The sequence below is a fragment of the Patagioenas fasciata genome, chromosome 15 (assembly GCF_037038585.1).
Source record: "Patagioenas fasciata isolate bPatFas1 chromosome 15, bPatFas1.hap1, whole genome shotgun sequence".
Lineage (NCBI taxonomy): Eukaryota > Metazoa > Chordata > Aves > Columbiformes > Columbidae > Patagioenas > Patagioenas fasciata.
In genome coordinates this window covers 486,310-511,858 of record NC_092534.1, presented here as the reverse complement: position 1 = coordinate 511,858, position 25,549 = coordinate 486,310, and the positions used below count along the sequence as shown (strand labels likewise).

At 41.4% G+C, this 25,549-nt stretch overlaps 1 protein-coding gene across 1 annotated transcript; it reads left to right on the top strand.

Annotated features, from left to right (window-relative positions):
- Positions 1-23: 23 nt before the first annotated feature.
- On the top strand, positions 24-25,258 carry GSPT1 (G1 to S phase transition 1). Its single transcript, XM_065850699.2, has 15 exons — positions 24-465; positions 9,141-9,188; positions 9,606-9,647; positions 10,395-10,622; positions 11,597-11,630; positions 13,159-13,236; positions 15,318-15,498; positions 15,855-16,009; positions 17,418-17,558; positions 18,286-18,379; positions 19,335-19,415; positions 21,112-21,285; positions 21,713-21,802; positions 22,093-22,261; positions 23,525-25,258. The coding sequence occupies exons 1-15, from the start codon at positions 168-170 to the stop codon at positions 23,575-23,577; spliced, it is 1,866 nt and encodes a 621-aa protein (XP_065706771.1). The 5' UTR covers positions 24-167; the 3' UTR covers positions 23,578-25,258.
- Positions 25,259-25,549: the final 291 nt, after the last annotated feature.

Below are 25,549 nucleotides of genomic sequence, written 5' to 3'. Positions count from 1 at the left end.
AGGGGGTACGGGAGCTCCGGGAGGCCACACTGCGCTGGCGTCGGGGCGGTGGAGTACACGCGGAATCGCCGAAGCGAGTGCTGAGTCGGTGCCGCCGCCGGCTTCCCCATTACCCCGGACGCTGGGAGACGCTTCGGGGCCGCAGAGGCTTGTGGGGCAGCCACAAAATGGAGGCGAACGGGAGCGGCAGCGGGAGCAGCAGTGACTCGGCTCCCGACTGCTGGGATCAGGCGGACATCGAGCCGGGCAGCGGCGCCGGCCCCGCGTCCGCCCCGCCGGCCGCGGAGGCCGAGGCCCAGCAAGAGCTGCTCGGAGCGGCCTTCAGCCGGCAGCTGAACGTCAACGCTAAGCCCTTCGTGCCCAACGTCCACGCCGCCGAGTTCGTGCCGTCCTTCCTGAGGGGGGGCCCGGCGCCCGGCCTACCGCCGCCCTCTCCCCCGCCGGGCCTGCCGCCGCCGCCCCACGGTACCTGCCGCGCCGGGACGGGGCTGCGCCGGCGGTGGGCGTTGGGGCCGGAGGGATGGGGGCCATGTTGGGAGGGTGCGGAGCCCCGCGGGGGCGCAGGGGCCTCCGGCGGGCGAGCGAGGGAACCGGGCTGGGTCAGGCTGCCGGGGCGCGGGCGGGGCGGCAGCGCTGGAGAGAGCGCGGGGAGCAGCGCCGGGGCGGGCCCGGAGGCGAGAGTGACCCGGCCTGAGCGCCCGGGCCCTGGGTGCGCACGGCAGCAGGGTCCTGTCAGCGAGGGGCGAGGAGGGGACACGGCCGGGAGGGGTGTGCGGGGCCGGGAGGCCGCGGAGGCTGGGCAGAGCAGCCGTGGGCGGTGCAGAGGGGCCGGTGCGGCGGCCGGTACCGCCCCGAGGGTCGCAGGCCGCGGGTGGCCGGGCCGGGGTGCGGGGGTGCTCGGGAGCAGCAGGGCCCGCTCCGCCCCTGCTCCGCGCCTCGCCGAGGGCAGCCCATGGCAGAGCCAGCCAACCCTCTGCCTCCTGGGGCACCAGGGAAGGTATCCGAGATTTTTGGTGGTAATAAATGTAGTGTTGCTGGGGAGATCAGCCCTGCCTCAGCTACCAGGGGCTCAGATGTATCTTCAGTGTCTTTTTGAAGATTATACCAAGTAGTTATTTTTTCTAATATCGTGCTGATAAACGATTAGTAGGGAAGGAAGTTTGTCCGGCTGGCCTCAGTCAATGGAATCACTTGAAATTTACCCTGCTTTAAATTTCAAAGGATCTTTGTGTAGGCAACTGGTGTTTATACTAGATTTACTTTGCGTATGGGAAATTAAAGGAGAGCTGCTTTTTAATTTCCACCTCCAAGCCGAAAGCCCTTCCAGACGTCAGACATGCTGGTTCACTTTGTGGCAGTATTTTTTTTCTGTAACTTTTCGTATCCCTAGTTGTACAGTATGAAACAAGCTCGTGTTTCAGATATTGATTCTAGTAATTTAATTTCTCTGAAGTGAGTACTTGTTACATTATGTTTGTCACAACTTCCTGTTGATTGTGCTTATTATTTATCATGTTCTGATTTCATATCTTAAATTAGCCTTGTCCTCCTTAGTACCTAAAGCTATCAGATGTTAACAGCTAAAATCTGTAACTTTCATATATGAAGCTTTAAAATTTTCATAACAGAATGTTAATACACTTCTCGTTTAAGAGGGAATGTTAGATTATGTGTTCTCTACAGCTATTTAGCACTCCAGACTTTCATCAGAAATTGTAGCTCATGTGCTATGCAGGCAGGCGATATGTAAGTGCATTAAAATATATTTCCAAGAAGCTATGGGCAGACTTTTGGGTTCCTTTTAGAATAAATGTGTATGTTAAGGTTCATAGGTGTAAAGGCAGAGTAATGGCTGGAGGCTGTGCTGAACATGTGATCCATCTTTGAATAGTGTTCAAAATTCATTCCAGTGTGGTTTTCAGCCATTGCAACCTGAATCCAGGTCATTTTTAAACTATGTAATCTATACTGTGACTGAAAACTTTCTTGGGATTTTGAATGTCGTTGGAATAATTTTGTTTTTTTTCCCTGGCTACTTTTGGAAGGTTCTTCTAAGACTTCCGATACTTGTTTTTTTGTTTGTTTTGGTAGGATTTAAACTACATTTCCTCACCTGCTCATTAAGTTTGTTTCATCATGCTCTCCTTTTTTCCACTTGTTTGCTGCTTCTGAGGCCTCTGATGAGCTTTGTCTTTCTAGAAACTAGAGATGACTTTACTGAAAGCTTCCTGCTCATCCAAGTGATCGGGATAGCTTTTCCTTCCATCTTAGTTGCTAAGTACATTCATACATAGTGCTATAATCTACCTGGTTTGAATTCACCTTGCTTCTATATCTTCTTTAAGGTTTAGAATTTTGAGCTTGTATAACTAACTTGGATGTCCCCAAGATTAAGCAGACAAAGATCACAAAAATCCAAAGAGTTTATTTTTTAACTGGAATATCATACTTGTTTTGTACTTTTTAAGGTCTGACCTACTCAGTTACAGAAAGTAATTGACAGTCTTGTCCTTGCAGATGTTCGTCTAAGGTGTCAGCTACTTTCCTGGCTAGAAGAACTAGGTGGAGCTTGCCCTGGAAATAAGTCAGAACAACACGTGACCAGACAATGGTGCTGAATAGGTTGCTTTTCAGTAACCCAGTTTGCTTTTGTTCCCATAGGGAATTAGGTGTTCCGTGGCACTCACTCTTCATTACATTGTGAGGAAAAAAAATATTTCTATTTATCATCTATATTGAAGTCTGTACAAATACTGGTTTGTACTGGGAAGAATTTAAATTAATCTTATTCTTGGGAAGAATCTAAAAAGCAAAGTGTCAATTTGAGGACTTAAGTGGCCTAAAGTTAAGTTCTAGTAACACTTCTCATCTTGGAACTTTCTCTTGGCGAGATTCTGTTGGAGTCATAACTCCTTAGTAACTCCAAGGATGCTGTAGGTCAGAGAAATGTGCAGGAGCAGCGTGGGGTGGAGGGCAGTTCCACAGAACCCGTCTCCATTATGTGGTTGCAGAGTGTAGTGGTGGTTCTTTATACACCCCCTAAATTCATGTTTTTAGTAATTTGTATAAAATTCCTGTCGCTTATGTTTGGAGCACTGGAATAATGCTCACAGAAGCTATTTACGGAACAAGATGTTAGCTTTCTAAAACTGGGAAACTCCTGAGACCTGCGTTCCAAGTAGCTGACTTTAAAACTTCTGGTGTATGTGTGCTTTTTTGGATTGCAAATTGTGTATTATGGAGAGTATCTGACCAATGTTTATCACTAATACAATTTTTGCTTGCAGATAGTTTCAAAATTAGTTTGGAATTAAATTATTAGCTCGTTACGTGCAAAAAGCATATGTTATTTAAATTTGTGAACCTAAGGAACAGATTAAAACAAATATGTTCCAAACATCATAGCTGCGAGGACTTGCTTTTATCAAATTGTGTCCAAGTCAGACTCATTTGTGTAAAGTCTGTCTTGGCTGGGTTCTGTTGGAAAGGTGGGACAGAGACCTGGATTTTCTGTCTGCAGCAGCCAGCGCTGTACCCAGATCCTTCCTGTGAGTGTGGCCAGAGCAGCAGGAACCAGCTGTGCTGCTGGGAAACCCGCGGTAGCCAGCAGTTCCTGGACTAGCAAACTCCAATAAATCAAGGCAAGGTGTGATAGTCAATAAAATTACAGTAAATTGTGTTAGGGCCTCTAAACATTCTTAATTGCAGCTGCACTGTGCAGCTTCACTGCACTGTAGCATCTATGGCTTATTTTTGTACTATGGCTTATTAATTTTGTAAGTGTATATATGACATAATTGCATTTTGGTGGCTTTTGTTTGTTTCTATATTAAGACATGGTTTGGAGGTGTAAGGCAGTTGTTCAAACCTGCTCCCCCGATTAATAAGATTTCTATAATCTAAGTAGCATTTGGGTCTCAGGTATGAGAGAAGTGAAAAATTTCTGAAAATGCAGCATCAACCTGCATTCTTGTGTTTCAGTTTTTGTCATCGTTCTTCAATATTCGCAGGATTCTTGCTAAAAATTATCACAGCTTCCTTGTGTGGACTTCACTATATTTCATGTTAGTTTTTCTTCTTTTTAGAGGTCACTTTTGAATATTCGCTGTTGACTTTGACTTTGCTTGCAGCAGGAGACTGAACTGGCTGAATTCCTGCGGTCCCTTCCAGCCTGAACTGTTCAATGATTTGCAGTATGCAGTGGTTGTGGGAAGAAAAAAGAGTCGTTAGTACAAAACTGACAAGAACAAAAAGTGTGTGAGACATAGCAGGCAGTGTAAGACAAGACAGCGGTGATCCTTCTGGTGGTATTAGTGCTACTGCTTCCTTTAGTACCTCTCCTGACCACTCCATGTAGATTTCTGAACATATTTGATAATGCCTACAGTTTAGACAACTTGCACCTAACAAACTTCTGGCTTAAGATGCAGTGACCTTTAGATTGCTTCACTCCCTAAATATCCTTGCTCACCTGCAATAGTCACTTTTGATATCATTACATTCAAGCAGCTGGACACCCTCGGCCTTCAAATGCTGTAAATAAATGGCTATAGCATCTATCATTCTGATTTTCCAAACCCTCATTTTTCTTGACCTTGTAGCTATCAGGGCCATCCACATATTTGCGCCTCCGCCCCCCCCCCCCCCCCGCCCCAATCGGAAACAAAAGGAAGAGTGTCAATATCTTCTGCTTCAGTTCTGAAACCTGCAATTTCCAGAGCAGAACGATGATTTATCTGCATCATTTTGTTCCCTAAAACTGGTCACCTTTTAGCTTACACCATTCTCTGTAAGACTATATTTTAAGACTCTTCAACAATCGAGTCCTCAAGAGACTTCACTTTGCATCTGAACTTGCTAAGAAAGCCTTGTTTGTCTAGAACTAGTAGTCCGCTATTCAAGAAGCTGTCATATGAAGGGATTAACGTGATTTACTCATACTAACATTTGAATAGCCATATGTTGATGATTTCCTCACAGCTGGGTTGTTGGTAATGCTACCATTAGTACCTCATAACTGTAAATTTGAACAGCAAATCGGTGTTGTATCGTGAATGGTATAAATTCTTATGATCCAAAAAATCTTGCTTTTAGTCATCACTTGGCTATCTAGAGCAGCGTTCTTCTGCATCAGCTTCTCCAGCTGGATGAGCTGCACAACCTCTTCTAATATGGTTGGTGCTGAGAAGGCTCCATGTCTTGGCCCTGGCTTCCCAGATGACCAGATACAATACACTTGTGTGCTGCAAGTCAAGGTGCCAGTGGATTGGACAGATGTCCTTTGTCTGCACCTGAGCTGTCCCCAGGAAGGCAGCCCGGACCAACCATGTTGCTCCTGTTGGAATGACTCATCCTGCTCGTGGCCTTTGCACGACTCCAGTAAGAGACAGGGCAGTGGAAGCTGGGTGAGATGAGCTGTCCTGGAGTCTGCTGACAGCCTGGTTAGCATCCTGAAAGCATGACGGTATCTTAAAACTTGGTTGCCCTTTTAAAATGAAAACAAAAATAGTTTGGAGATTTTATTAGCAATCTGGTTTTACAGTCCCACTTTCAGAATTTGGGGATTTATCTCTGATTTTGTGATGAGAGACACACAAGCAAGAGAAGCAGCTGATTGCATGAAGCTGAGATAGAAAGTTGTGTTGTTTGGGTTTTTTTATGAAAGAATAAAGCAGTCAAAATGTAATCAGTGTTTTGAAGAGGTCTATAGGAAAATGACACTGATTGAATTTAAGTACAAAAGTTAGTTTAGGAGAGGTGATGCAATATTAAAAATGTGTTCTCTAGAACAGTCAGAGAATTTATGTGTAAATTTTACTCTTTTATGTGTAAATGTTAAGGTCCTGAGCTTTTAACCTGCTAGAAGATCCAGGAGGTATTTAGGTTTGGATTTGCTTTGAAATTATTATTTATTTATATTCCCACTGGGTTAGGAGAGATCTTTGTTAGAAAGTGGAATCCTTACCTGTTCTAATACAGAGCTTGATTTCCTGACTGTCTCAAAAATCAAGTTATCAACCGAGCACAAACACTTGCCCTTAAGGACGAGGGGTTTTTGTTACGTACCCTGAAAATCCCCGTTAGCTTTCTCAGACTCAGTTGTGAAGAAACATGTCGGGTTTAGATAAGATAAACTTGAGGTGTGTCCTCACTGGGGAAGGAAAAAGGTGGGTCTCTTAGTAAACTAACGTAGGAAAATCCTTTGAATACAAAGCAAGCACTCATTTTTTTTGTTAATTTTACAGAGTCATGTTAACACTATCAAAGCTGCTATTACGTTGGTGCATTTTAAAAATGGGGCACACATCTCTGTGTCCACTGGAGAACCAGGGCATAGGCTGTGCAGCAGGGCAGAGACAGGAAGAAAATCATTTGGGGTTTCAGTCAAAACAGCTACCTTAATGACAGTCAACTCCTGAAAACATTTTCTTTCTGTATATTTAAAAATATTGAATAAGAAAGACTTTGTTTAGCTCTAGCACTTGTGCTTGAAGTAATTTGTTGTTGTTAGTGAAGACTCTTGAGGTTTCTTAAATTCTGGTTGTCATGCTCTATGTGTTTGACTTGAGCCTTTATTTTTTACTCTGTAATTCTCTTTATGCTTTTGTTTCAAAAAAAAAAAAAAAAAAAGGGGGACAGATCTGTTACATAATGAATGAAACTGTGTGGACTACGTGACTACTGCGTAACTTTGTACTGAGCTCAGGTATTCAAATCACACATCCAGAAGGGGATGAGAATCCCAAGGTGGGTGTCATGCTTTTCTTCAGCCTTCCAGGAATTCCTGCGAAGGAACTTGGTGCCCATATTGGAGGAACGACAACTTAGATGGTCTGTACAGTGAGTTAAGTTTTGTCAATCAGACACTTTTTTCAAACTCCCTTTTTTTCTTTCGATCTCTCTCTGTGCTCTGATGTGCAAACAGTTTCATTAGCCCTGTAATCATAGAATGGTTTGGGTTGGAAGGGACCTTAAAGATGATATGGTTCCACCCCTGCCATGGGCAGGGACATCTTCACCAGCTCAGGTTGCTCAGAGCCCCGTCCAGCCTGGCCTGGGATGTCTCCAGGGATGGTTCATCCACCACTCCTCTGGGCGGCTGATCTGTTCCCCAAAGCTGCTCGGTCCTTTGCTGGTTCAGTTTTTGGTCAGCGCAGCTCCCTTTGTGGAGGTTCAATAGGGCTGACACAAGGCAAGAGACGACAAAGAGCACAGCGCGGCAGCGCGAGGCTCTGGAAGCAGCGGTGTCCTGCTCGCCAGGGTTGTCCTCGTGGCACACGGCAGGAAAGCTGCACCTCTCGGAACAGGCGCCGAGTCTGCGCTTTTCATGGCAGCCTTTTCTCTTGGGTGTTTGTTTGCACTGTACCAGTGCCTGAAATAGCCTGGTATAAGCTGAAATTGTTCATCAGAAGTAAACAATCACTGAGGTGACGGGGTATTTATCTTGATTTATGTTCCTTTCCTGCTCGGAAGGATCAGCGTGTGTTTGGTGTAATTCAGTGGCCTCTTTCACAGCATGTGTGCCACTTGTGTCCCAAAGGGACCCGAATTCAATCTGTGGCTGTGGTCATAACTGAATATCTGTTGCCTTTTGATTGTCGTGGCGTTAGTACTTTTTAGGATTTGTACACAAACTTATTGATTCTCTTGTGTGCTAGACTCATACAAAATTTTACCTTTAGGTTAACGATTTCCTACCTCCTCTTTGTTATTTCTGAAGAAACTTCTTTTTCCTGTCTGTATCCCTGCTGGATTACAGACCAGGAAGTAAAAACTGAGCTTATTAGGAATGCTGTTGATTGACAATGTATTTCTAAGGAATTAAATCACTCTTCAACCACTTGTAGAGCTTCTGTTTCAATCCAAGTGCCTAAATACTGTCATTTAATGTTTTTCATTATGGACAAACTTCAGGAGTGAAATCAAAAGTTTATTGAAATGATCTTGTAATGAAAATATTGATGCATCCCAACCATAGTATGTGTGAAATAGCCAACAATCTTGTGACGTGTTACAAAACAGAGGCTTTTGGTTCATAGGTTCCATGTCACCCACTTACCACACTCAGAAATGGGCCGATTTGAGTATTTTCCAGCTCTGGAATGGGAGCAATATACAATTTCTTACAAGGAACCTCAAGATACTGTATTCCTATGCTCTTGCTTACTGTATTAAATCATTCTCTTAAAGTTTCCTTCCTGTGGTTCTGGGACCCTGAAGTGCAGGTGGTGGGTGATACAACACGGGAGTGTGGTGATCCTGTCTCAAAGAATTAGGAAGCTGAATTTATATCAAGATAAAACTAAATACGTTAAGGTTTTAGGGCAAATTACAGAAGGTCTCTTGACCACAAGGACTAATGTCCCAAAACATCAAGTGGTTTAATTGTTAATGGGAACATACCACTCTTAGTAGGTTAACAATTAGTTATACCTCAGGAAATAGTTCAGTGGCATGGTTTAGTGCATGAGAAGGTTGAGTGATCTTTCCAAAAAATCATACTTGTGGCTTTGATACGCACATGACTGGGGTTGCCCTCCAGGTAATGTGTCTGTGTTATGGTGTTGAAGAGGACCGGCAAACTCACCAGGTATGCGAATGAGTTTAGCATCCCTAATAACTGCAGATGTTAAGAACTGATTCTGGGCAGCTTGTCTGGGTGTCCTGCTCGGCGCTGATGTGAGGTGGAGGCGCAGCAGCGCGGCAGCGCCGGCTGTGGGGTGAAGCTGACGGGACCTTTCCACACAATGTGGCACCAGCAGGCGTCCTGTCTTTGGATACAAGGAAACTGGGTGGAGGTTTTTAACCCACAGCTAGATACTAACATTTAAAATAGCCAGCAGGCCCCAAAATGGTGGGCCGGTAAATACTATGTATAGAAAAATAGCTTCCTTTCAAACTCGCTTTATGTGTACTTTTCCTTTGAGGTGTGGAAATGGGTTTTAGAACTGCTGTAGTATTTTCACAACTTTCAGGCAGTATTCTGTAGAAGTATTTTTGCGTGGAGACTATATTTATTACTGTTTCCAGTGTTTTTTCTGAAATACGCTTCATGCAGTGAGGTTGGGAGGTGGTCTTTTATGCCTAAGTGTGGAAATTGCTTACATCAGTGTATTTTAAGTTGTTTGGTTTTTTTGCAGGTGCACCTGTAGAGACTTCTCTGGAGGAGCAGGCGGCCTCTTGTGAAGGTGATGGGTTTTGTGCTCTTGACAGTATGCAACACAGCCCCATTAAATATGATTTTTTTTAAAATATTGCAAAGCATCTCCTTTTTAAAGATGTCTATGAACCTTTTCTAATCTTCATTCTCTTCATCCTCAAACTACTATTGTAACATAGTGTGGTTATCTGTGGTTATTTACAATTTTATAGCCATTCAAGCAAGGCACACAAAGGCCAAGTGGTTTATTGAAGGTCATAAAGCTTGTATGAAGCAGGATTTTTAAAATTGAATCTGTATTTTACATAGCATTGGCAAGTGCTCAAACATCTGAACTGTCCATTTCTTGATTTTATCGCTCTGTTTTTCTTTGTTCTTGGTACTATCATGGTAAATATGTGTCCTTAATGATTCCTATTTTTTGTTGTGTTTTTTTTTCCCCTAGGCTCAAATGCTGCCGCTAACATGGAAATTTCTGAATCTGTTGGTAAGATGAGAATGGTTCCATTTCACTATGCTATAAAATACTGCTGTAGTGCTTTTGCTGAGCAAAACCAAAGTTTTGCAAACAAAACTGAAGAATATCACCTTCACCTTTAGGTCCTTACTAATTTTTATTGTGTCTTTATACTTCAATTAGGAATGAGCTAATCAAACACTAGTGTGCACTAACAGGTGCAATCGGATTACTGGGACACTGAAAAAGCATCAGTGCTTTATTAAAAAGTAGTCTCATATCACAAAATAGTCCCATTAATATGTGTGAAACGGTGATTTTAAAAAAAAAGAGTTGGAGTGATCAGTATCGTGAGCAATCGGAACATGGAAATGGTGTCTTTCTCCTTGTATTTGTGTGGCTTCTGAGAGAACTGAAACCATGGTCCCCCCGTTGTTTCTAACCGTATGATAGTGTGTGTCTGTGGGTTTGGACAAGCATCATAGGCTGAGTGGGTCTTCAGATTTGTTTTTTCCTTGTAAAATTGTTCCCTTGTTAAAACAAGTCTCTTAATCCCTGTGAATCGTAGTTTTCTGATGTCAACACATAAGCTAGTTTGAAAGCTCCTGCTAATAATAATTTCAGAAACAAGCAGCAATTGCCCATTTCTCCATGGAAGACATTAACAGGCTGGATAGTTGAAGTGTTCATTTGCATCTTGGGGATGGGGCTTTTCACCATAGCCATTGCTTTTAATTCCATTATCTAACTGAATGTATCTACCTGATCAATTTTTAGTGGAAAATGGAGAGACAGAAATGTCCCCAGAAGAGTCATGGGACCACAAAGAAGAACCAAGCGAAGTGGAGCTGGGAGGTGGCCCCGTGGGGGACGCCGGCCCCTCTGAAGAAAGCGCTCAGGAAATGATGGAGGAGGAGGAGGAAATACCAAAACCAAAATCTGTTGTAGCACCGCCGGGTGCTCCTAAAAAAGAGCATGTAAATGTAGTATTCATCGGGCACGTAGGTAAGCTGTAAGCGAACAGCAAGTAATTGGATGTTTGCACTGTGTACTAATTATCTAGAATTCGGAGGATTAGAAATTAATCCTGCTCTGTGTAGAGATGGATCTATTCACTGTGTCTCAAGGCTAATGGGAGCGTTCCTTCTAATGGAGCTGCTCTGAAGGTTAAAGTACTTGCAGAATGTCTGTCGGGGGCAGAGCGCCTGTGTTCTCTTGGACACAACTGCGTCTGCCTTCCTGATTTCTCAAGCACCTGCTCTATTGAGTGCTTATCTGTGTTTACAATCCAAAGAACAAAATCAGAAAGCAGTGCTCCATTTTTGCTTGTTTTAAGTATTTTCAGAGTGTTCTTATTATTAAATTCAAAAAATATTATTCAAAATATTTAAAAATGCAGAGCTATAAACAATAGGTGAACATAATTCAGGGTTAAAAGAAGCATTTATAGCAAAATGTCCAATTGAATAGTTTTGACAAGCTTCAGCTAAATCTTAAGTGGTGTCAAAAATACAAAAGAATTATTGAATCATGGGTTTTACAGTAAATTCTGTATTTTTATTTGTATAGTCTCTTATCACCTTAGAAGTACTGTAACTTAATCCTGGGGTAGATTGAGAGTGGGGTGACAGAAAGTGCCGAGGCAGTGGGCAGAGGCAGGGCCCCGCATTGCAGAGCACCCCACAGGGGTTCGGGAGAAGGGAGAAGCGGGTTGTGCAGGAGCTTCCCCCGCTGCGGTCTCCTTTGCTCTGGGTAGGGCCAAGCTTGTGTGTGAAAAACCTCAAATCCAGTAGAATTGAATTGACAGTGAATTATGGAAACAAGGAAAACTGGGAGATACTTCCAAAAATGTAGATTACAATTAAAATGTATATGTTTAGAAATAAATTCGATGACCTTGTTCATAATTGTTTTCTTACTTTTTTAGGATTTTCTTTTAAATTGTGAATGACTTTTTTTCTTTTTTTTTTTAATTTTAGACGCTGGCAAGTCAACTATTGGAGGACAGATCATGTAAGACGGCTCGCAAATCACATGTTTAGATTTGCTGTTCTTGTGAACTCAAAATACACAAAGTAAAATGAGTAATATTTTCCTTATGGCTTTAGTCAGCACAGATGAATATTTTTATAATAATATGTCACTCTCCCTGTCAATTTAGTTACTTATTGTCTTTGAAATTCCTTAATTCCGCAGATCTAATCTTTAGAGGAGTTTCACTTAGTGAACGGAACAACTATGCCAAAGCATACATTATAAAATTTACAAAAAAATGAATCCTGTTCTTAAAACATGACTTTGCTTTTCTTCATAATTCTAACATGCTACTTGAAACTGCTTCATATCCGTTGTTAAACTTTGTCTTTTTTGTGACATTAAAAAAAGAAAGGGAATATCCTTATTCCCTGTTGTTGACACTGTCGGGCATAATTTTATTTCAAAATGTAAAATTATAATAGTTGGTTTCTAAAATAGACTTAAAAGATTATCTAGAGATGCAGTATTTTTATGAGACAGAAGTAAATAAATGCAGCTACATCTTATAGATTCAAAAAAAAAAAAAGGAAAAGTAGTACAGGAGGAAATAAATGCTGTATAAATGCTATGTAAATGCTATCCTGACGCAAAGCGCTTCTATGATTTTAAAATACTGTTCTCAGCAAAAGTGGGAGGTCTTTCTCTTGGCATTTTCAGCTTGTTTTGTTTTGACCAAACTGGCATGTTGGAATTGTCATGGTACATTTAACCTGGTAGCTCAGACTGGAGCAAACGAGCGTTTTGTTATCTGGTGTGCCGGAGCCGCCTCCTGGGACGAGGAGACGCTGTTGGGAGCGCTCCTGCAAGCGGGTGATGTTCCCAAAGCCTTCTTGGTCTTTCATTTTTGCAGAATATCCCTTTGTTGTAAGGGGGGGGGGAAAAATCAGTTGCTTGTACCAACTTTGTCGTTAACCCTCTGTTTACTGTTATCATTAGTTTTCCTTATAAACTAACTACATTACTGTTGTTAGAAGATGAGATAGAAGCATCGGAGGGAAAAATATGAAAGTTTTAATATAATAAAACTGTACACGATTCACCTCTTTTCATAACTGAAAGATCTCCTTTAAAATAGCCGTTTCCTTGTTCTATGTAAAAAGAATGAAAGTGAAAATATTTTTCTTTACATTTCAGAAATTGGGGGGTGAGGGAGACGTGGTGTGAAAAATTCTCCTGTCGCAATTCTTACTTAATTTTGAAACACTGGATTAGTCTCAGAAATGGATTTAACAGATGTAGCTCCTTTTCAAAACTTGGCTCTGCAAAACGTTTTACAATTAGGCTTAAAAAAGAGCCGTTCCTCATGCTTGTGCCGAGTGGTGTTGATTTACCTTTACGTGTCAGATAGTGGTGCAGCTTTTTGTGGAGAAAAAATTCCACTGCTGCTCGCATGAGGTTGCTCCAGTTTTTCAAAACAATCTGTAAGGATTGCATAAGTACTTAACTATTTTGAACTATGTTTCTGCTTATGTAAAATTGCTCTTTTTGCTTTTCTGCCCCTTAGGTATTTGACAGGAATGGTTGACAAAAGAACACTTGAAAAATATGAAAGAGAAGCTAAAGAAAAAAACAGAGAAACATGGTATGAACTTAAACTCAAGATAATATCGTGCTTTTCTCTTTACGCTGTGTTGAAAACAGGAACCTGTGTGTTAGTCCCTGTCCCTGTAGCACTGGCAATTCACATTGCAACAGGTTTTGCTGCTGTTTGGGGTGTTTTGGTTTGTTTTGATCAGTGCTTTACATTCTGATGCTTTGGGAAACATCTGGTAAGAAGGAACACAAGGCAGAGGCTTTTCTCAGGCAGCTCCCAGGCTCCTTCTGTCTGGATGTCTTTCACCTGTAAGCAGCAGAGATGTCTAAGTGACAGAGATCACAGCTGTCAATTTGTCATTTATTCATATAAGATGAGATATAAGATGGGGTCCATGGTTCTTAAGTTTCCCCCAGGCAGGAGGATGATGCTTGCATGTGTGGATTTTTTAGGGGCCTCTTGTGTGTTTTGGGTTTCGTTGTTGTCTTTTGGTTGCCTTTTGTTTTTGTGTATGTACAGCACATCTAGCAGCCTGCTTTCTCCTTCAAACAACTCCTGGAAAATGGATTGTTTCCTTTTGGAAGCTTTCTGGTTTTGGCCATGGTGGAGGAAAATAGGGGTTCAAAGGGTTCTGGAAAGCAGCAGCTAAAGACTCTTTAGGGGTAGGGCAGCAATGGAGCACTCGGGGTGGTCACTGACCTGAACTAATCCTATGATGTGTGAGAGAAGGGGGCGGAAAAGGTGACATACTTTTTTTTTTTATCAAGCAAGCATCATCCACCTGTTGGGAGGTGACCAAAGTAATAAGTATTTCAGGACACTCCTCAAAATCCCTGGACAGCTTGAAAAACAGATTTCCTCTTCCCTCCCTCTTTTGGAGCATGAGTTGCAGGAAGTGTTTCCTTTAATACTATTTTTATTCTTTAACATGATACACAACAGAAAGTGTGATGTACCTATGTCATCATCAGAGGTCTTGTTAGCTCACTTCGTGTGTTGGAAGTCTTGACATTTGAGTCAGAAATTCATCTTTCCCTAAAAACCCTGGATGTCACAAGGACTTGCCATCCAGCTGCCACATGTAGATTCCTGCTTCACTCTCACAAGCTGAGTAAAACGTCACCTCTGGCTTGGCTCAAATCTTCCAGAATCATGGTGAAAATTCCAGCACGTGGGACCACAGTGGCGGTACCACCAGAAGCCATCTAGCGTGCTGGCCAGACCTCGGCCATGGACAAGTAGCTTGCTGCCTGGGGAAGGTATCCTTTATCTGTAGATCCAGAATTGCCAGTGATTAGTGGGTTTTGTGACCCAGGAAGCTCTTGAGCTGGAAGGGACAAGTTTGTGTTTGATGGCCTCTGATCACAGCTGAGTTCACAGCGTCTCCAAACATGAGCCAGGCAACATGAAACACAGCTCCATAAGCTGCTGCTGGTGGGGAAAAAACACTGCTATGATCAGTCAGTTCCATTTAGCTATTACTGCTTTTCTTCTCCTTCGTGAGAGTATTAATTTTTTTTCCTCTCTATTCACCCATTTTCACAAAACCTGAGGGAGCTAAATAAGCTTTTTTTGAAATTTCCATTCATCTGTCTAACTTAAATCTAACTTGTTTGTCAATGGCCAATGGAGTAAAATATAATAAGTTGATATGGCCAAAGTATCAAAGATAGGGTGAATAAAGGTGGTGTCTGTTTCATAGCCAACTTCTGTTTAATACATGAAATTAGAATTAATAGCAGTAGTTCTCTCTTCAGTTAATTATGCTAACAGGAATTGGTTTGTATTTGATCCAGAGGTGTTTCTTCAAACTGGAGCAAAGCTGAAAGTGTTGGAGGTTAGGTCATATCTGGAGAGCTTAGTAATTGAAAATTATTGTTTAGAATTGCATATTTCTAGGTATGTGAGGGAGAGCTAGAACCGAGCGCTAGAGCTCACGGTGTGGACACAGAACGTTCCAGAACTCACTGTTGGTCTTGGAGATGCTTAAGTTCAGTAATGCTGAGGTGGTTAGAATAGTTGAGCAGAAAAAAAAGGCACTTTATAATGAGCAAACCATCATACATACATTTAGTAAAAAATTAATACAAAAGTAGAATATTTGGGTTGTGATTTTTATTTTTTTTTAGGTACCTCTCATGGGCCTTAGACACAAACCAAGAGGAACGGGACAAAGGGAAAACAGTAGAAGTGGGTCGTGCCTATTTTGAAACTGAGAAGAAACACTTCACTATTCTAGATGCCCCTGGACATAAGAGCTTTGTTCCCAATATGATTGGTGGGGCTTCTCAAGCTGACCTTGCTGTGCTGGTAAGAACAGATCACATTAGTTTGTTTTAGATATATGGTGGAATAAAGCCTCTGACTTTCAATTTTTTGGTTGCTTGTTTACTCTTTTGGCTCGTTACAGGGGGCAAAATTTTCAGATCTCAAGTCTACCAAGTTGTGTGGCGTTTGGATTAACTTAACAGCTTCATAACATTTCCCACAGCTGTAATGGGATTCTTTTCATGATGGGCAATATTGAGGATATAGCAGTGCATTTTTAAAGCTTTTACCAGTTTTGACAATCCAAACCTATTTTTGAGTAAGGCAGTATTACCCATTGCCGATTGCTCTGTTGAGGGAATTGTAGAACTTGTATTACAGTGTGTCTTTTTAATTAGGTTATTTCTGCAAGAAAAGGAGAGTTTGAAACTGGATTTGAGAAAGGTGGACAAACAAGAGAACACGCCATGTTAGCAAAAACAGCAGGTGTAAAACATCTAATAGTTCTTATTAATAAAATGGATGATCCAACTGTAAACTGGAGCAATGAAAGGTGAGTTCAATAATAGTAAAAAACCAATCTTCATTAAAAGATACTGAAAATAGTTCATAAGTCAGGTACTTTCTTGCATCCCATTTTTTGCTGAAAGAATGGTAGACTGGTGGACTAAAGACAGAGGTTATCAAAACTGCAGGGAAAACAGAAGCGCAGTGCCCAGGACGGTGCCTTGCAACTAAGCCTGAAGTTCTGCCGTGCTTTAGAACATTCACTTTCAGCTGGTTGGGTCTGTGCAGCCGTATCTGACAAATCCGTGCATTCTATCATAGTCTAAACGTTGACCTGGAAATTTTATACTGAACCTAAAAGGAAGTGACTCTGTTTTCAACAGTTTAGTTCGACAGATTCCTGATTTCTTGACTGCATTTCTGCTGAACTCCGAGCTCAGGTTTGGTGAGAACAGCCTTGTCCCGTTCACCTTATGTGTCCTTCCTGTATTATTTGGAGTTGTTCTCTTATGATAAGCTGGATTGAAAAAGCAAATAATATGTTACAATGGTTTGTGATTACAGTCTGAGAAATAGGGAGGTGGGGAATCTTGTGATGATACAGGTAAAAATAACTAGGAAGTCAATAAGTAATATTTAAATAACTAATAAAAAGGATGAAGTTATTTTCTGCCTTAACACTCAGATGTACTGAAAGGTTTTAATTTTCCTCAGTGTCAGAACTTAGGTCTTTTTATGGCTTCTTTCACATCTTTCTTCCCACCCCTTTAAGCTGGATTAGTCCTTCCCTAGACATACTCGTGTAGTGACAGGATACAGTTTTCTTCTACAGTGTGACAGGGAGAGCTGTCAGAGAGCTCGCTGTGCTGTCAAGAATTGTGACAGTTTTTTGTGGAAAGCGACCTGACACCAGCAGCCACGTTTCCGAGAACAGGGCACGGCTGGCTGTGCTGCCCCAGCCTTCTGACGTGACTGAATTCTGCTGGAACAGGCTGAGGGGCAGAACTGTAAGAGAAATAAATAGCATTAAGTCGTAGGAGATTATGTAGGAGACTGGAGGAGACGGGGCCACCGCGGAAGTGAAAGCTTTCAACGTGACCTCGGTACCCGTCTGCTCCATCTGTCCTGCTCTTTGGGCCTGGATCTCTCGCTTCAAAGCAGCTACAACATCTGCTGCTGTGTCCCCGGCCCAGAGGCCAAAGTACATGGAGAAAACTGATGATGCTTCGTGGAGCAGAGGCCTGGGGGGGAACAGACACCTCCAAGTTGTGCTGGGAAACTGGGGAGAAGATGCAAATAGGCCACTGGGATTTATTGGGTTTTCTGCACACAGAATAACTTTACTGGTGATAATCAAATGTCTGTGTTTTTTGTTGTTGGTTTTTTTTAAAGCACAGTATTATCTCATGCTGGAATAATTGAAACTTATCTTGATATGCTTGTCATTTTAATAGATATGAGGAATGTAAAGAGAAACTGGTCCCGTTTTTGAAGAAAGTTGGCTTCAATCCCAAAAAGGATATTCATTTCATGCCCTGCTCAGGACTGACTGGAGCAAACCTTAAAGAACAGTCAGAATTCTGTCCTTGGTACATGTACGTATCCGAAATTGAACAACTTGGATATTTGCTGTACTTCAATAAAAGTAAATGGTACAGTGAAGCTAGGGAGAGTATAGCATGGCATATCGTAGCTGTGTTTTAAAGTGCTTGAGGAAATACAATCAGGGCAGCAAGAACACAGCCATGCAACGAACTAAAGAAAAGCAGCAGATTCAAGTCTGTAATAGTGTTAGCAGCATTCTTTGGCTGGGTGCGTTGGAGTGCTGTACTAGCCCTTGAATTTTCCAGTGATGTTGCAGTTGACATGTTGCTACAATGAGTGACCGATGTGACCAGTTTGCTGGAAGCTGTGTTCTAATTGGTGATAAGCCACATCTCTCACTGGATATTGTGTTTTCTGGTGTTGTTTGTGGCAGTTATAACGTATGAGTGAAAATCATGTTTGGACCTAGCTTATGGTTTCCTACTTACAAAACATATTACACATCTAGCAAGATTCTCAAAGGAATAATTAATTTGTGTAAAATATACCTGTAACGTATTTTAAAAACTACATGCACTGCCTGAGTATTGACATGTTAGTGAGGGTAACATGGGCACTCGTGGTGTTAGGATAGATCAGACTGTCTTAGAGGTCACTGTTCTCAATGATGACAAAATGAAAATCATTCCTTTTGTGGGACTGCTTTTATCCTTTCTGAGTAATTGTAAAACAGAAGAGTGCTCACAAAATTGAAACAAATGCCTTCTGCTCTTTTAGTGGATTACCATTTATTCCATACCTGGATAATTTGCCAAACTTCAACCGTTCAGTTGATGGACCAATCAGGCTGCCAATTGTGGATAAATATAAGGTACAAATTAAAATAATAGGATTGAAAGTATAAATGGACTGTTTTCAGAAAGCAGTAAATGGACTATTTACTGTACGGTGGATAAGAGGGTGACCATGAGCCAGCAATGTGTCCATGTGGCCAAGAGGCCAACGGTAGCTGGGGCGCATTAAAGAAGAGTGTGACCAGCAGGTCAAGGTAGGTTTCTCCCCCTCTGCTCTGCCCTGGGGAGGCCCCATCTGCAGAACTGGGTCCAGTTCTGGGCTCCCCAGTTTAAGGACAAGGAATTACTGGAGGGAGTCCAGCAGAGGGTCACAGATGCTGAGGGGTCTGGAGCATCTTTGTGATGAGGAGAGACTGAGATTGCTGGGGCTGTTCAGCTGGAGAAGAGAAACTGAGAGGGATCTGATCAATGGGATCAGTGTCTCTAGGGTGGGTGTCAGAGGATGGAGCAGACTCTGTTCAGTGATGCCCAATGCCAGGGTGAGGGGCAACAGGCACAGACTGAAACACAGGAGGCTCCATCTGAGCACGAGGAGAAACTGGTTTGCTGGGAGGTGCCCGAGCCTGGCCCAGGCTGCCCAGAGCGGGTGTGGAGTCTCCTTCTCTGAGCCATTCAAACCCCCGGGATCCTGTGTGATCTGCTCTGTGACCCTGCGTGAGCAGGTGGGCTGGGGATCTGCAGAGCTCCTGCAGCACAAACAGGCTGGGATTCTGTATTTTTAGAAGTTGCCTCTTTTTTTTTCTTTGATATATCTACATTTCCAACTGTAGAAGGGGGAGGGGAAGTAAATAATTTTGGCATTACATGAAACTCTTAAAATCTGTAATCTTTCATTAGAACAGTTCCTAAAACATTAGGTGTAGCTGTGCTAAATAACTTCGTAGGGTTAAATAATCAGAGTTAAATCATAAACGTTTTCCTAAAGAGTCTTCTCTATTTTCAATTTTTGTGTAATAATTTCGTTTTTTGAAGGATATGGGCACTGTGGTCCTTGGGAAGCTGGAGTCGGGCTCTATTTGCAAAGGACAACAGCTTGTGATGATGCCAAACAAGGTATAGTAAGGTTTAGATACTAAAAAAAAAAAGTTACTACCCTAAAATAGAGCTTGATTCTTAAAGATAATCATTACTTCAAATCAAAAAATGTTCTGTTACTCAGTTAGACATGGCTGTTACATGGGTGACGTTTCCAGGTATGTGTGTTTACTCCCTCAGAATTCAGCACTCAGGCTGTGTCTCTTTAGTAAACTCAATTGCTGGGCTACAGATTGTCACAGTGTATTTGAACTGTGTTTTACTTTGCATTTGTACAACTGGTCCACAAAACTGTTTTCCAGTGGGGGGTTAATATTGCTCTAAACTTTCCTTCTTCCCACCCAACCCCTCTTTTGGTTTTTTTTTTTTCCTCTCTTTTTTCCTTTTCCTTTTCCCTTCCCCAAAGGGAAATAGGAAAAAAATAAAGGATGCAGACAGGACACCTAAAGTTTGCTTTGGTTAAGCACAGGTTGTTTGTACAGGTAGGTGGCTGTTCCATGATGTAAGACCACTGGTTGGAATCATTGTGGTGCCCTGAAGAATTTGCAAATACAAGAATGAAGAATGTGCAAATATAGTGGGGGAGAGATGGACTAGTGTGCTGGTTTTGTTTCTGTTGGTTTCTTGCAAAATCGGGTTGGAAATTTTGTTCTTTATTCCTGTCATCTTGATTTAAGCTGACACACTTTTTCCAGTTCTGTAGGCTGAGGTAGTTTGTTGGAAAGGTCTCAATACTCAAATGTACAATAAATCTTCAGCTTATTTCCTAATCAATATGGTAATTAGATTGACTTGCATGTCACCTTTCCCAAGAGCTGCTCAAAGTTGAAACAGACTTAATTTGAGTTTAAGCTTTTCAGATTTTAAGGTCATGTAACAGAGAGTAGCTTTCTATAGAACTGCTTGATGTGCATCCGACTCCCATGTTATTTTGGGGTTGATTAGGAGAAGTTGATGAACCATAACTGGATTTCACCAAACAGTTACAGAATTTCTATTCAGTAAATAGCCAGTGCTTTTGATGACATACTTTTTTTTTTTTAGTTACTTTGATAGCTAACGAGGGTTGAAGTAAAACTTCAGGAAGCCAGAACAACAGATCTCTCTGAAACTACTCCTTTGTAACTTCTCTGCCTTTGCAATATTTTTCTGTTGATATTTCATAGTGCGTAAAGATACAAAAGTCAGAAGAGTGGTTACAACATATAGGAACATTAGGAAATACTTGTTGGTGTTTGCTCGGAGAGTGTTCATTAATGTACATTTGGTATTTTTATCGTCTTCTCCAGGAACTCCTGTAGAATTTGGGGATTTTTAGGATTTCCTGGATAGTGTTAATTTCCAGACTGCTATATTTTGAATGTAAAAGTCTATACAACAATGTGGCTTTTGCATTCTTCTTAGATAATATGCATCCAGGATTTCTCTCATCTCTTAAAAGTTTTAAACTCATTTCACTCTGGGAAATAGCAGATATTTTTGGAATGTGCTTTCCATTGAGTATATACTATAGAATTATATTTTAAAGCATTTGATTAAATATGCTATTTTAGATATTATTAACTCATCACTCAAATATTTAAGATGTGCCAAATCTTGCAGAACTGAATAGAATGAATTTAAACTGTAATGGAATTATTCGTTGAAATCCTGTTGTATTAAAATTATTTTGTACCAGACTAAAATAGAAAACTGCATTTTTGCTTTCTTTAAGCACAATGTGGAAGTTCTTGGAATCCTTTCTGATGACGTAGAAACTGATTCAGTAGCCCCAGGTGAAAATCTGAAGATCAGACTGAAGGGAATTGAGGAGGAGGAGATCCTCCCCGGGTTTATTCTCTGTGATCTCAACAACCTCTGTCATTCTGGACGCACCTTTGATGCCCAGGTAGAGGAATTGGCATTTCATTGCTGTACAGATGGCTAAAAAGCATCAAAATATTTTGCGTGTGTTTCACCAAATCTAAAGTTACCTAGTTTGACCTTGCAGTTCCCATTTTTTATTCAATATCATATCTCTAAATTGACAATGACACATATGCCTCAGATGGTACTAATTTGAGTTTTAAAAATATCATTTATTATGAATGTAACTTCTCAATGGAAGTTTTAGACACCTAAAATCACAAAAGCAAAATCTTGTCAGGCCAATTCTTTGCTTGTATACTTTCATATTATAAGCAACTTAATTCCTTACAAATTTTGTCTCTTTCAATAAAATTTGCTGTGCATTTATTGTTCAATATAGTTGTAGATTTGGTTATTCTCTGCTCTTTTATAATTGAAACGAGGACATTTCTGTAATTGTTTTACAGATAGTGATAATTGAGCACAAATCCATTATCTGTCCAGGTTACAATGCTGTGCTGCACATCCACACCTGTATTGAAGAAGTCGAGATAACAGTAAGTGTCTGTCTCAGTTGTGATGTGAATACAGACTCCTCTGGCCGGGGTGGGGTGATGAATGCAGCGAAGCTCCAGCCCTGAATGGAGTTGTTGGTCAGTACCGTAACACAGCCAGGCCCAGCTGCATCTGAAAAGTGTGCTAAGTCATGATTGACTTGGTTATGCGGGTTTTTTTATGATTATTTCTAAATATTTTCTTTTTTAGGTCACTTCAGTTTTGTTGGGGAAAAAAAAAAAAAAACAAACCAACAAATAGCACTCACAACTATTAATTTTTTTTTCTACAGGCCTTAATCTGCTTGGTAGACAAAAAAACAGGAGAAAAAAGCAAGACACGGCCCCGTTTTGTGAAACAAGATCAAGTATGCATTGCCCGTTTAAGGACAGCAGGAACTATCTGCCTTGAGACATTCAAAGATTTCCCTCAGATGGGTCGCTTCACCTTAAGAGATGAGGGTAAGACTGCTTGAGCAGCTTACTCACTGCTGCAAAAATGCAGTTATTTGAAATAGGAGATCATGCATGGCAATGGGGTCTTAAAATCCTGGGATCTAGAGGAAATCACTATAAGCAAATCGTTGTCATTGTGCAGAGTTCTTGCTAGTATCAGGAAGTGTGTTTTATTTTAGAGGAATAATGTGCAGAAATGTGCACTGTGAAACAAGAGGTTGAGTTTGAGAAATGACCAGCACTGTTTCTGTGTCGCGTGCTGGGATGTCCGCCTGCACCAGGAGTGCCGCGGCTTCTCTGTTTCCAGTTAGAAAAGACAAGGGGGGCTATATGTTGGGCTTTAACTCGTGTTCACCCGGTAAAACTTGTAGATTTGTGGGATGTGTTTAAAATGTATTATCTTTAAAAGCAGTAAGCAGATCACAGTATCACAGTATGTTTGGGATTGGAAGGGACCTCAAAAGCTCATCCAGTCCAATCCCCTGCTGGAGCAGGAACACCCAGCTGAGGTTCCACAGGAAGGTGTCCAGGCGGGTTTGAATGTCTCCAGGGAAGGAGACTCCACAACCTCCCTGGGCAGCCTGTTCCAGTGCTCTGTTACCCTCACTGAGAAGAAGTTCTTTCTCAAATTTAAGTGGAACCTCTTGTGTTCCAGCTTGATCCCATTGCCCCTTGTCCTATCATTGTTTGCCACTGAGAAGAGCCTGGCTCCATCCTCGTGGCACTCACCCTTTATATATTTATAAACATTAATAAGGTCACCCCTCAGTCTCCTCTTCTCCAAACTAAAGAGCCCCAGCTCCCTCAGCCTTTCTTCATAAGGGAGGTGCTCCACTCCCTTCAGCATCTTTGTTGCCCTACGCTGGACCCTCTCCAGCAGTTCCCTGTCCTTCTGGAACTGAAGGGCCCAGAACTGGACACAATATTCCAGATGGGGTCTCACCAGGGCGGAGTAGAGGGGAAGGAGGACCTCTCTCGATCTACTGACCACCCCCCTTGTAATACATCTGGTAGAATGATTGTGCCTTCTCCTTGGATGAACACAGAGCAGACTTCCCGCAATCTGCATTGTGTTCTCTACTGTGACAATAGCAGTTTTACTATTTTTAAGATTTTATTGTGCTTTTGTTCTACAATACGACAACTTATTCTCAGTATTATTTCTATTACTCTGGAGAGCCTGTATTTTTGGGGAGATTTTGGTTGTTGTTAGAGACCTACACATCCTTTTCACAATATGTGTAACTCCTGTTTGTCTCCTTGGTTTAGGTAAGACCATTGCAATTGGAAAAGTTCTGAAACTGGTTCCAGAGAAGGACTAAGCGTTTTTCTCAATGACCCCGCACAATACTGTGAGGAAAATCGACTCTGCAAAGCCTACTTCACACCGCCTTCTTATTTTCTGCCCATTGATAAACTTCTCCCCATATTTTGCAAAGACAAATTTCACAGCAAAGGTCCACATTATGTCAGCTTTCTCATATTGAGAGCTCTGCTATGCCACTGTTGAATTTTCCCAAAACTATTTTTTTTTTCTCCCAAATTCTGCTTCCTTGGAAAGATTCGGCAATAGCTTTGTAAGTTATGTGGACATAATTGCCTATAATTATGAAAATCTAAAGGATTTTTAATGTTTAATTTCCCCCAGCATATATATTAAGACCTCTTTTTTTCCAGGCAGATCATTCAGAGTGTGCGAGTGTGTGTGCACATGTTACAAAGATGACTACCATGTTAATAAACTATTCAATTTGAAATCTTTTTCGGTATTGGAATTGCTTTTGAATAATGTTTTTTATCTGGATGTAACGCAGTTGCATTAGCTTTTTAACTTTCCAGTAACCTCGAGACTTGGTTACTTGGACTTTTCTAAACTCCTCTGCCTCCCCACATACACAGTTTTAAATGAGGCGATTGGGCACTCAACCAAGTTTGTATTAAAATAATTAGGTTTGCCCCTTCCCTTTGTTGAATGCATCCTTAAAATTGGAAAACATCCATGGAAATGTGGCACCTTCATTAGCTTTACATTTTGTTAATATCTTCAGCAAATTTAGGTTGACTTAACATCATTACTCTTACTAGATGCAGGAAGTAAATTTTGAAGGCTGGAGCTACATATTGTGTCTTTATAAAAATTCAGCATTGTTAAATTCTTAACTGCAGAAAAATGCTAACAACCGGTAAATCAGTGAAACTTGCAAAAAGAAGAGAACTTTTGGCAATAGTGCCTATTAGTATTTATAAGAGCTGCATTTTGTGGGAGAACTGGGCCAGTTGTGTAAGTGACTCAGTTCCCCCGTCTGTAACATGCAGGGCTGGCTAATCCTTGCTGGTTTAAAGATCGGTCTGAGCGGAGAGGGAGAGAGAGCCTAAATCCCCACGAGTCTGCACACACCAAAACAGGGGAGGCTCAGAATCAAGTACAGTCTGCAAATTTTTGCATATCAAAAAGCAATGTAAGCTTGTGAGCACCAGTGAGATTTTCCTGGGCAAATTAAAGCAAAACTGGTTCAAAATAAAGCTTACTCAGTACAACTTGAAGAAGCTGCATAAGAAAATGCTGTTTAGCTGCACTTTGAAAGTGGGCTCTCTGCAATTGCTGTCCTGACGCTAACAATGAGGATGAAGGCTGATGGATTTTCTGTTCGTTTCCCAGAGTGTTGGCAGGAAAGTATTAGAAGGTTTCTTCAGAGCTTCTTCGGAATGTCTTAAACGAAACACTGCCAGTTGTACAATTGTGGCGAGCCCATCTCCTCCCCCAAAAGTTTGCAGTCTAATGACTGTATCTGAATTCACAGAGAACTCAAAACTGAAACAGATTTACCTTTTTTAGGGTTTTTTTTGGTTTTGTTTGTTTCTTTGTAACTGTGGAACTCCCATTCATTTCACTTACAGCTACATTGTATGGACAGAAGAAGTTATTGTCCTTCAGTTTCATATGACTACACTTGTAGCTACCGTAATGCATGGAATTTAAATAAATTTTATTATGTCTGCAAATATCTGGGCTTTTATTTTTTTGGTAAATCAGAGTTTAACTTTTTTTTTCCTACAAAGTGAACAAAACCCACAGTTCCTTGGATCTTAAACTAATGAAGGAATAAAAAGCCAAAGAACCTTCCTGTCTTGTTCTTATTCTGCCTTGACTTGAGATGTCCGTTATCTTACTGTTCCTTGAAGTAAGCTCGTGGATTTGAAATTTGCAAAGCCCATTTCTGGAGACACCGTTCAATTCCTACACGGTCAGAGCTTCAACACCTTTGTTTTTAAAGGACTACATGATGATGCAGT